Consider the following 12,821-nt stretch of genomic DNA (forward strand, 5'->3'; position numbering starts at 1 on the left):
TTAAATTGAAGAAATTTATAAATATATATATCAAAATACTATACAAACTGCACAGAAGTCTGTAATAAAAAAAAAATTTGCCATATCTATTTTTCCCATAGAGTCTCAATAATGATTACTCAACTAATGTCAAAGAAGAATCCTTTAAAAATTACCAGTTTCAAAGTGTTCAGAAATCTCCCTTTCATGAAGGCATTCAAGCATTGACTGGAGATTCAATTTAACTAAAGCAACAAATATTTAGAAGTTTTGCAGATATTTTCAAAAATCAATCACCCCTCCCCTACCATCTCTGTATTTCTCCCTTTCATTGAAACCCCCAAAATGTTATGGACGTTTTCTCAAACGTAGATAATGAAAAAAAAAAGAAAGAAAGAAAAGAAGAGAAAAAGATTAAAGTCATACAAAATGTCCCTGTTATGTAAACATATATATCTTGTATGCATTTATATTAAAATTGCACATATAGTAAATCAAGATGAAATGCTTGCATAACGTAAAAATTTTATTTGCTTTTTGCGTCACCTCAAGTATCCCTCCAAAAATTACATAGCAGCAAAATGAGGTACTTTCAGAGTAAAAAAGTATTACATAATTCTATTGGTATGGTCTCTTAAGTCGTTGCAGTTTAAAGGCCGAATTTTAAATTTATTTCTAATTTATTTGATTTGCATCGAACTAGCAGAATACGTTTGACTTTGCGCGAATATGCATGAAAAATTATTTGAAAGGTTTTCCTCCACACCATGAATAACTGAAGGATATTTTGAATTATTTGGATTTTCCGAACAATGCATATATTAACAATTCATCTTTTAATCAACTAACGTTTTCTTCATTCTTCAGTATCACCCTCTGCTTATGATTTTATTATTATTTTTTTTTTTTTTATAAAAGGAGGAGGACTTCCTCATGTCCAAAATATTTTTATGATGTAACCCTAGTGATCTGGCTAGGCTATTGCATAAGTTGTAATTGAATCAAAACAAAGACAAAGAATATTGAGTGTGAATTATTTAATGACAATAACTATACAACACAATTATAGTTGTGGGAAGATCACCAGGATAATAACAGCAAAAAAATCCTTAGTACAAAGAACGATAAAATTGACAATGGGATCTCCCCTGTTGCAAACAATCATCAGTTTGGCAGAATATTTTAAACAAATAAAAGTAACACAAAACAAAAAGTTGTCAAAACGAAAAGCTGCCACCAAAAACAAACAGCTGTTTGCAACATCACAACGCCAAAACAACTTGTTTACACTTCAACATGTAAATCAGCGAAGTGATGCTATCTTGTGTCACGTGGTTTTAGCAATGACTACGATTGGATAATTAAAACTTTCTCCCAGTGGGAATGCTAATAACAAATAAAACTCATATCATCAATTAAAACTTCTACATGTTACATATTACATAAAGGCTATATGTATAATAATGCGTACTTTTGTTAATAATTCTTGTTGTATGGAAATCTGTAAGTACATCTTCATTTTCAAAATCGTTCAAAATACTAGTTATACTTTATTTAGATAACGTATATTGTCTCAGAAATTCTATTTTATGATACTGAAAAATAAAATTTCGAATATGTTTCTCAAAGCTTCGTGTTCATCGTTTTATTTCGTTTGTGAATGCCACTATTTTCAGTGTACCATAATTTAACTTCTATCAAAGACTGTGGAAGCTCCGTACCCCGTGTTTCAGGTACACACAGGATAAGTAATGTCACTATGAAGCACATTACAGAAAATATTGTTCCTGGAACCCAGGGTATTTCTTCGGCCTATAAAAAATTAGGAAAACATTGGAATACTTTTTTATAACCTTAGAGTTTTATAAGAATTATATTTTTAAAATATATTTTACCAACGTTCCAGCAAATGGTGATAATATTCCACCAATTCTTGCAAAGGCTGAAGAAAAACCTATGCCAACGTTCCTAGAGGAAGGACAAAAATCATATTTTCAAACCTTCTTTCCTTATCGGTAAACCAATATGTATTTATTACCCTTACTTTTACTTATCAGAATAGTATCTGCAGTATGTTTTCACTTTTATAGCAATAAGCACAAGCCTGTAAGAATCATGGCTGATATCCCCCTTCATAAGCTGAAATGCTTCCAATGGACTCTAAACAAACCAAAACACGGCTAAACTTGAAGAAATATCTTAAAATTTAACCTACCTCAGATTTGTTGGATAGAGCTCAGGTGTATACAAGAAAAGAGTGCTGAAAGACCCTGCGATTGCCATTTTCCCAACAAATGTTGTTACCACTGATAACGTTTGAAGTGCACTGTTATGTCCTTAAAATATTCAAATAGTCATCTTCCTTTATCAAAGTGTCGCACACACGTATTACTTTGATACAGGCTATTCCATCATGGAAATACCAAATACTGTTTTATAAATTATAATTACATGGTTCACTGTTGTGCTCAAAGTATTTGCGGAAGTTGGTGGACATTGCCGAAATTAAAAGCTTTGTGTACCTAAATTTTATTATAATAAAAATCTGTATGTAGTGGTTAAGGACATACGCAACGTAGTTTGATCTTAAATGTCTTTTTCCCTGAAGTTGAAGAGTTCCAATACGTGAAGGAACTGTGTGCTACATTTTAATGTCTACATATGCTGTTGTACACTTTTTCTAAAACAAGTTTGGGTAAAAAAAAACATCTAGAATACATGTTTAGTAATGTTTGTATATTTTTCTTTGAATTATACAAGAATTTTCATCAATTGATATTTTTTTCAAAACTCCTGGTAATACATGCTGATTTTTTGTCTACGAACATCTGATGACACTATAATCTTAAATTAAGAATATCTTGAAAAATTATCAGTAGGTGATGTACGTTGCTTATGTCCTTTAGTTTAGTTCAACTCCTGAATCAACATTGGTGCATATTTTAGCATATGACATAGACGAAACATATGTAAAAGTCAAAATGACATTTTTCTTTTGAAATGACAATGGATTGAAGACGGAAAGAAATATCCCTAGTTAAAACAATCGAATTTAAAGAAAGATGGTCAAAGGTTAATTAAAATAATATAATCAAGGTTTTTTTCGGTTTCTGGGTCTACATGCAATACCATGATACCAAGTTTTTGCGAAACTGGAAAGATTGAAATTATGGACCTTCCCAATTTTCAGAATGTCCACAGAAAGAGGGAAGGAAAAGTAACTGCGTTTAGTCATAGTGAATTGTGAAGGGTTTCAAATGTTCAATGTTAAAAACAATGCAAAAAAACTTTAGATCATGTATTTGGTTTTGAAATGCATGGTAGATAGAGAGAAATGTCCATGGCAAGATTGTCCTGCTTGGGAGTACTCTTAAAAAAGGAGATGTGTTGTAGATGGGAATAGGAAACAAAATATTCTCATTGATCAATCACAAATGGCTACCAAACAAAACTGTGTTGATCGACACTGTAGGTATATCAACCTAAAATGTCTGTAATCTTTTGGGGATGCATCAATCCTATGACTCTGTGAAAATTTGATGGGGATATAATTGCTTTGCAATAAATCAACATATGCATACTCGACCAAGGTCTATGATCAGGCATAGGATGAATTCACCATGCATCGGACACCCTCGCACTTCAACAAGTTCTAGCGATATCGCTACCGACCGAATATTATCAAAATGGAACTTAACATGTAGTATGTGATTAAAATATAAATTTTTGACACAATCGTGTGCTCTTTATTGAGAAAATATCATTAAAACCCGATTTTTTCGAAATAAGTCAGAATTCACCATGGATCGGACAATATTCACCATGCATCGGACATACGGTATTTTAACCAGAAAAATATCACACCTTGATCTCGGTGCTTTAAAATGAGTGAAATCGAAACATTTTTATCTTTTATTAAAAAATTAAACTTCTAGTTAAATTTGAATTACTATTTCGATCCACAAATGTGAAGAGATTTTAGGTGCATCACATCGCCTTAGAAAGGCTTTACAATGCTAGTAATATGGCAACTCGCGCCTTTGTCTCGTGGGTTATCATCATCTAGTTTAAAGAAATAAATTGGGTCCACTTCTAGTCGTCATATATCGATAACTTGTATTTTCACTTAAAATTTAGAGTTTTCATTTTCTATTTTCGTAAAAAACAGCTGTCATTTGGGTTTTATATGAGAATGGAAGTGATTACCCATGCATCGGAAAATGTCCGATGCATGGTTAATTTGTGTCCGATGTACGGTGAAATGAACATAATAGTAAAAAACAACTCTAAAAGTTATTATACAAACATTGAAGTAGAATTTTTGAAAAATTTCTGTAAAAATATCAATCATTGACAAATTTTACCTAGGCCCGACTCGTTCCGTTGAAGTCTATTTAAAAGACCGACAACTCTAAAAATTACAAAATCGTAAAATTCTGGTTACTCCCCTTTGATGATGCAAAATATGACGTAATTTCAAGGCCATTCTTGTGGTATTTTTATCACAACATGGAAATAAAAATCGGCATCATTAAAAAGTTTAAATCTTCACCTTTAAGACAGAAACAAGTAAAAACACGGGGAGACTCAGGTTCAATGAAAGTTTATTGCTTAAAGTTGTCCGAAGCAAGGTATGTGTCCGACGCATGGTTAACTCACCCTATACATGTAGTTTGATATTTACCAAAAAAGTATTAATTATATAAATTCAGCATTTCATAAATCATGTCCCCCGAAATAAATATTTTATAGGCCCATAGGAACAGGAGTCAGGGGGGAGGGCCCTTCCTTTCCAGAAATTTGTCGGTATATAATTTACACAAAAAAATCTCTTATTTACGAATATGACTCCTCAAAAATAACGCCTGATGACATTTTATTCTTTGTTAGTGGGTGTCATCCAAACTGAAATTCCTGCCTTCTATCCTGTTATAGAGAACTGATAGAAATTTCAAGCTCTACAAAGCTTGCGAAAGAAATCAGCTCCCCCGATCAAACATATTCAGAAGCTAAACAATGTACATGTCAATCTACAGACGCACTGTCGTCTGTGACATACATTGACATATACATTTTCTTTTGACAAGAAAGATAACTCTGAAATCGGTTCAGTCAATTTCCGCAAATAATTAAGCAATAAGACATCAATTTCAAATATAGCATTGTGGCATGAATACCTGCAAAGTAATTCAATATCGTAGCTGAAGCTAAGGAAACTCCGCATATGGCGTGAAAAATGATCGTTATAGCTCTTCTACCAAGACTAAAAAATAAAATTTTATCGTAAGTTTACTAACAATTTACTCAGTTTTTTTGAAAACTGCTCGAAATGCATTTTAATTGTTCATCAAATTGTCACATATATTAGGGGAAGAAAACTTTAAAATATTAATATTGAATGAAGATGTGATATTATTTCAAATTTCTTTTTTATCTAATTAAATAAATGAAATGTCTTTTTCTATCGTTTGATTTTGAAAGTTTTATTTTGAAATTCTTAACGAACTGCAACAAAGGTTGAGAGGATATTCCCTCAAGACTTTGAATGAGTAACATTCAGCTACAAAGCTTAAAACCCAACATTTCATTCCATCTTTAATAACAAAATATGCTTGAGGTTGAAAAAAGAGCAGACTAGAGATTTAGTTTATAACTTACCAAAGAAGCATGACATGTGTAAGAATTACAGCAATATATTCCACAAAAGAGGATAGGAAGAAATTTAGGAAACGATCACCCGCCAATCTTGTAGAAGTCAAGGTTAATCCAAAGTATGTGAGTGTGTTGGTCACCCTACAATACAAAAACAACATCATTGTTTAATACTACATGTATACTTATTTTAAATTGATAAATATTTTAGAACGTCTATTTATGGAATTATTATCTTGCTTTTAGGGTCTTTGGAGGTAGAAACCTCATTCAAACACGAGATGATTCAGAGACTCTAATCATCAACGACTTATCAACTTTATTCACTTCCAAAACTAAAATGCTATTGTTTGCTTAAAAACTGAACTTACGATGTGTTAATGACCTATATGTACGTATTTTATATCAAAATTTATGTCATTCCATACAACCCCAGTCTTTTACACACCAAAAATTATTTAAACATGGAAGCAACCGATTCCACAACCCACTTTCTTTATGTGGGATAAATGACTGACGAAGAAAACGCTAAAGAAATCTTATTGGCGGTCTATTAAGATGATAGACCCAATTTTACTTATAGGATTATGTAGAAAATTGTATTGGATGTAGATATAGCACACTAATTTATAACCAACAACTTTATCTGATGCATGCTAACATAGGATGCATTAATTTGTGGTTGTGCTAATTAGTATTACATCTTCAGAAAAACTGAATATACATTGCTCTAGGTACAGATGAATAGAATGTGCATAAATATTAACACTTATACTAATCTATAGAAACTTACCATGTAAACCACATAATCAGCGATATTGCAAAAATGTTTTTATTTCGCAAAATTGTTAAAAATGAGTATTTCTCAACCAAAGGCAAATCAGACTTCTGGTATAGTTGGTCACTTTTCTTATCTTCTATCTGTTGCACAGAGACCGTTTTGGTAAGCGCCATTTTTCCTTCCACTATCTTCCTCAGATCTTCATAATTTAGTTTATTCCATTTTGCCACTTTTCGTATTACTCTATCAGCCTCCTCCTTTTTTCCATTTGCTGCAAGCCATCTTAAAGATTCATCTTGAACCCTTCAGGTAAATGATTTATTAGTAAGTTGCATTCTACACTGCACATGATATATTTATATTGATATTTTTTCTTTGCAAACTGTATGCAATGAAAATCCATGTGTTTGATGTTTGAAACAAATAATATTTACTATTTTGTGAGAATTTTAACTTCATGAAGTTAATATAACGTATCCTCTCAAAAAAAAAAAAAAAAAAAAAAAAAAAAAAAAAAAAAAAAATTATCAAAATAATTACTTAAAATTAATTCAAGCTGCAAATTCCAATAACTCCGGGAACACTAAAGATGTAAAGTACCATAAATATTGTTTTATGCCGAAGACTATTATATCTCTAGTAATTTCGTTAAATCGTCAACATTTTTAATATGAATTATTCAATTAAAGATAGTGTGAACAGATATATTTAATCAAATTTTGTTCCGAAAGAGAGAGCATAAAAATGTCTAAATTTAAAGAGTTCTTTTTGGTAGAAAAATTCCTACTGTTCCTATATCTACCATGCAGGAGAAATAGGTATCTTTTAAACGACGCTAAACTCAGTAGATTACTGAAGACGCTTTAGGTTACGTACTTAAATAACTTCATTCATTCTTACCAATACTGTACCAGACTAAACAGAGAAAAACACGTAAGAGCTATCTGCAGATATCGCCAACTGTAGTCTTTCATCAGATAAGCAATGGGTGCCATGATGATAAGTCCAGTAGTCCAGACAAACATACCTAATGTCTCTGTGTAAAAACGTGTTCTCTCCGGGAACAGTTCTAACGCTAACACCGCATTAGGCATTACCATTCCCTATTTTAAAAAAACTACGTTTAACTCTTAGAAATGACTAGTATGCTGTTAACTGTATGTTTTCTTGTGATTATTAAAAAAAGCAAAGAAACCAAACTCCTTTTATCTTCAATTTAGGTTTTTTTTAAAAAGTCTTTACCTTCATTCATTATACCCCTCAATTACCTGTTGTAAAACACCTAGAATGAATTTCAAAATAGCCAGGGTTATGTAGCTTCGTGAGAAAGCAACACCAAAACCAAATGTCATGGTCAAAAGATGAGAGACAAGAAGAATGGTCTTCCTTCCAAATTTGTCTGCGAGTGAAGATGCGAAGGCTGCTCCGACCAATTGTCCTGCCATGATCAACGTTTGGACAAGTTCAGCTAGGGGAGCTCGATCGCAGACAAGGTTCATCTGCAAAATATATTTATATCCACAAATTTTTCCTGTAATGAGAGGAGATAATTCTGGCTATTCGCAGCTTGTTTTGCTAAACATCTTGTATATAATATTAAGAAAAACTCCGATTAAGTGAACATATCATTTATTAAACTAGCCAACAAAAGACTAAAACTATATTTACATATTACATAGACTTAGATAATAATTAATTGGCTTAGCTAAAAATTATAGTAATATGACAAATTGACTAGTTTTACATGCTGACTATTCACATGACACAATTCTTACAAATCACATGACAAAAATAGCGCAGCCAATAGACTAAACGTTAAAAACACCATAAAAAGCAATATATTTTAAAGCCAGGAAACTTTAAATCGCTGAGTCAAATTCTGAATTCTTTGTAAAACTTAGGAAGAAAAAGACGTATTAATCAGTTTTTAATTGTAGCAATGTAGTACTAGCATTAATCCGAAAGTAATGTCAAACGTAAATAAAATCTTAAATAATGGGAAGTCATCAACATATTTTTTACACAAATGCCTATCTATTTTGACTTTTGCCTTAAAAGTAATTAAGTTACATGAAAAACTTTATAGAATAAAATGATTAACACAATGCTAGTAGGTTACGCGCTATAACCGCACGACAAATATGTCACCCACGTCTTCATGGAGTTTCTTTTCAGAACTCATATCTAGTTCATATAAAATTCTATGAAATTTCTTACACCCGATTTAATTTCCATGCATTTTAAAAATCTTGAATGCAATTGTGGTAATAAGCATCTCTCTTTGAGTTGTTCTTTTCAAATTACATGTATTTGGATTGTCAAAAGTTAATTTTCAATTTCATTCCGTTCTGCTTAAATCTTCTAGTGTATTGTAAAAATCAGGAGTGATGACGTTAAAGCTTGTTTGATCATTAAATAACTTCCTTTTCCTCTGTTGGAATACAGAAAAAAAGTTGATTAAAAGTCAAGACAAAACCACAGAAACTTTAAATACTAATAAGGAGAATAATTAATTTCATATACATGTAGATAAAACATTTTATAAAACAGCTTATAAATGGAATTTAGAAGATAGATAGGTGCAAGTAAGAGGAAGCAACCAACCTTTAATGTTCCGACGATACATGTACATGAGAAGATTTATACATAATCTGTCTCTTAACAGTGCAGGATCAGCATGTACATCAATGTACATTCCTAAATATTTTGAACTATATTGCGTGAAGAATCGTGCACTTGCATTCGCAATCGTGATCGTTCGAGTAACGCGTATAATCGTGTGCGGGAAGGATCGTTCGTGTATCAGGAATAATCGTGCGGAATCGTTCGTGTAACGTGATCATTCGTGTACAATAACGTTTCAGCCACTGTTTAATGAAATTTTCAATACCAAAAATTTACTTTAACAAAAAGTTAACACCTAAACACACACATACCATGTGTCTGAATGTTAACTATGTTCACCTAAGTTGGAGTTGGATGCTGGAGAAATAATTTTCATAACCAATTGTATCAGTATGGAAATTCTAAATATTTTTGGAGCAATGTAGAAAAAAAAACCTTATGTTCACTTGGAAGTTCACCTGCAGGTGAACATAACGTAGTATTTTTTTCTACGATGTTGAAACTCAGCCAATCAGAGAGGTAATAATAATTCAATTATATACATGTACCTCTGTTACTATTGTACTGTGCTTTCCTAGACTGTAGTGAAATCCATGAATACAAGTAGTCTGATTAATCAGCTGAGGTCTCCCTTGGTTTGTGTTGTTGAGAAATGTTTTGATGTGACATTTTTCGTATGTTATGTAGATCGAATTGTTTTTACCATCTTTGTTCTCTATTTCGGGAATTGCACATTGAAAATCTGGTCGATAGCCTTTAAAAAAAAACCGTTCGTCAACCTTTCCTTAAAAGTATTAACATTTAAAGACAAATTTACCCTCGAGGAACTAAATTGTTGTAATTAACACACGTATACAGTATAATAATATCTTTTTCCAAGAAATTTAATCAAATTACACATAAATCTTTCAAATAGTAGGTTCTACCGCGTCAAACAAATTTTGAATTTGAATTCCTTAATACTAAATACAGAGTGACTTTTGTGATGGAATGACAGCTTTACAAACTGAATTAATAAATTTCAAAAACCTACCAATAAAAACTCCTATCAAGAGTTGGTATCCTGCTGGCCATATATTAAACAACGATATAGCTGTCTGAACAACTTGATATGGACCCCACTTTCCATATCTGCATTATATCAAATCAAATATCTTGAATTTCATGTTATACTTTAATGACATCATAAACTTACAAAATTGAAGTTACAGCACTTAGCAGTGTTATAAATTGCTTTGTATCAGAATATATCTAAGATCAAATAAGTGCTGTCGATGGATTTTTTATTATTATTATTGCAAAGTGTTTGTAAAATTGTGCGCTTTATAAATATGAAATGCTCACATGACATTATTTAAAAAAACAAAATAAAACAAAACAACTGAAATGATATACGAGGGGCATTTGAAAAGTTCTGAGAACTGTTTGATAAAATATTAACCTTTTAACAGAAATTACAGAATTTGATATCATTGGTCATATCACAAAAATATACACATACTGTGTCGTCACTTTGTAATTTTTATTACGTAATAACTCTGAAAATGACATCAGAATCTCGAATGTCTAGCATACTGACCATAAAAATGACTTAACAAGAGACACAATTTCAGTAAAGTAAAATTTTAAAGTCAACTTTTGTTAATTACTCGGATCCAAGCTAACGGACACAACTGCCAGTTGGAAAAATGTTTACATAGACAACAGTCTATCATATGAACTAATATTCAGGGGCTCCTATAGTTCTGAGATGGTTTACGAGTGTGTCAAACGTAGCATGTTATTATCGAATCTCTCGCAAAATATTGGGTGAAAAAGACGATGCTGTGAGAAAATCACAAAGTTGATGATCACAGAAGAATAGTGGACGGCGTTACATAGTTTGCTGGCATTAATTCGTCAGGTATTTTAACCAATTTTGCGGGAACGATTAAAGCTCAAGAGAGGTTAAGCTAAGGGTGTCCTATATTTTCTCGTAAAAACCAAAATGGCGCCGGTGTAGTTCTGACCCCACCGTAACTCGATATGTTCGAAAATTTTAAATCTTGGAAAACAGATAAGATTGTACATGGCAATGAAATTCAAATTTATTTTCTTGAGTCGAAAGTCAAAAGCAATAGTGTGTTTTGTATCGCCGAAGTTGAAATAATATGGAAAAAAAATACGCACAAAAAGAAGTCCGGGTGAAGACTTATGTACGTCTTATTCGTACACGGTAAGAGCCCTGATACTCAAAATACATTTGTGGAAAAGTGCATTGTTACACTTCAGTTTTATATAGAATATATTTTATTTGATATAGTGGAGAGCTATATAATAGACCGAGAATTAAGCTATATCATACAAATAAGAATCTTTTATGAACGACTAAGATAACATTACCGTTCTTATTAACCAAGCACAAAAAATAAAATATGGAATTGCTGATTTACCGTACCATTCTTAACGTCTTAATCTACCTCCTTGCATATTTTCTTTGAAATATCTTTTCAAAGAAGCCTTTGAAAGCACTTTTTCGATCTTCTCATGTGGAAAAGAAGGCGACTTTTCATTTTTGGAGTTATTACGTCATGAATAAAAGAGAATGACCTTAATATAAGTGCAATTTTTTCAGCTCTTTTCAATGGTATCAAACTTATTAACGTCTGTGAAATGGTTAATATTTTAGCAAGCAGTTCTCAGAACTTTTCAAATGCCCCTCGTAAGAGTAAAAAAGTCATCAAGAAAAATGAAATTGGATTTTGTGGTTGTTTTTGAAAAGCTTTGAGTTTTAATAGAGACATGAAAAGAAATATTTTAAATTAAATTCGGTTAAAGATTAATTTGAGTTAATATGATAACTGATGCACAAAACTGACACAAACATGAAATGTATTTTCGCAACTGATCTACTTACATGTAATTATCATTCAATTCCTTCTCAGATACAGTTTCTTTTGACATCGTCTTTTCATTCTGCTCCATATCACAACCAAACAACAAACTAAGAGTGCATTACGTAAATTAACTGTATGAATGTCCCACTTATACAATTTCACACTAATTATATGTGGCCATGCATTGAATACGTGAAACAATCCATGCACTGTTGAGACTGCTTTAATTATAAAAAATAAGATTATGTAGTAAAACAGGTGGCGAAAATGTGCACCAAATATAATGCCTCTTTCTTTCTAGGATTGGACATAACTTTAATTTGAACATTCACAGAGAAATCAATATAATGAATGAATGATTGATTGATTGTATGTTGTCTTAGGTCCCGTTCGAGAATTTTTCACTCATATTCAGAAAATGATAACTTTTTAAGGTTACCAAATGTACAAAGCAAATGCACTTTACATTTTGTACAAATTCTGTAAAATCATAAAAATTGAAACATAATTGAAGCAACCCTAAAATCAACATGTTTATCAAAATTGTTTCATAAATGATTCATTACATGTACTACAAATTAGATAAAAAGTTAGATTTATAAGTACTTCTACACAGTACTAGATATTATCACGTAATTTTATTGATTTCTGTAAGTTAACTAATTTTCAGAATGGATTTCAAATTACAGGATTTCATCGAAATAAATAATATTTTATTATAAATCTAATCATTAAATTTTCAAAATATGCTGCATATAACTCTAAACAGATCTTCATTTTGTATCTAGTATTGTGGTTAAACAAAGAATGGATGAATTTTGTGCCGTGAATTCTAAGCTTGATTATAGAGATACAGTATGCACAGAAAACCGGAATAGGGAGTATAATGCTTTTTTTTTTTTAAATTT

The 12,821-nt window shown here is 31.4% G+C and overlaps 1 protein-coding gene across 3 annotated transcripts; it reads right to left on the reverse strand.

Moving 5' to 3' along the window:
- Window positions 1-1,001: 1,001 nt before the first annotated feature.
- Window positions 1,002-12,001, reverse strand: LOC133201576 (organic cation transporter protein-like). Of its 3 annotated transcripts, none has more exons than XM_061337373.1 (11): window positions 11,934-12,001; window positions 10,071-10,168; window positions 9,586-9,791; window positions 7,681-7,911; window positions 7,313-7,515; window positions 6,425-6,715; window positions 5,638-5,772; window positions 5,157-5,242; window positions 2,195-2,315; window positions 1,875-1,947; window positions 1,002-1,791 (listed from the first exon to the last, which is right to left on the reverse strand). In XM_061337373.1, exons 1-11 carry the CDS (start codon window positions 11,999-12,001, stop codon window positions 1,603-1,605), a joined length of 1,701 nt encoding a protein of 566 aa, XP_061193357.1. In that variant the 3' UTR covers window positions 1,002-1,602. The 3 variants fall into 3 exon arrangements, with proteins under 3 accessions (XP_061193357.1, XP_061193358.1, XP_061193359.1); XM_061337374.1 differs by having other exon boundaries at window positions 1,659-1,791; window positions 1,879-1,947; XM_061337375.1 differs by lacking the exon at window positions 1,875-1,947 and having other exon boundaries at window positions 1,659-1,791.
- Window positions 12,002-12,821: the final 820 nt, after the last annotated feature.

Source organism: Saccostrea echinata, unplaced genomic scaffold (genome assembly GCF_033153115.1).
Source record: "Saccostrea echinata isolate AGI-Se365-2 ecotype Australia unplaced genomic scaffold, CSIRO_AGI_Sech_v1 ptg000045l, whole genome shotgun sequence".
Lineage (NCBI taxonomy): Eukaryota > Metazoa > Mollusca > Bivalvia > Ostreida > Ostreidae > Saccostrea > Saccostrea echinata.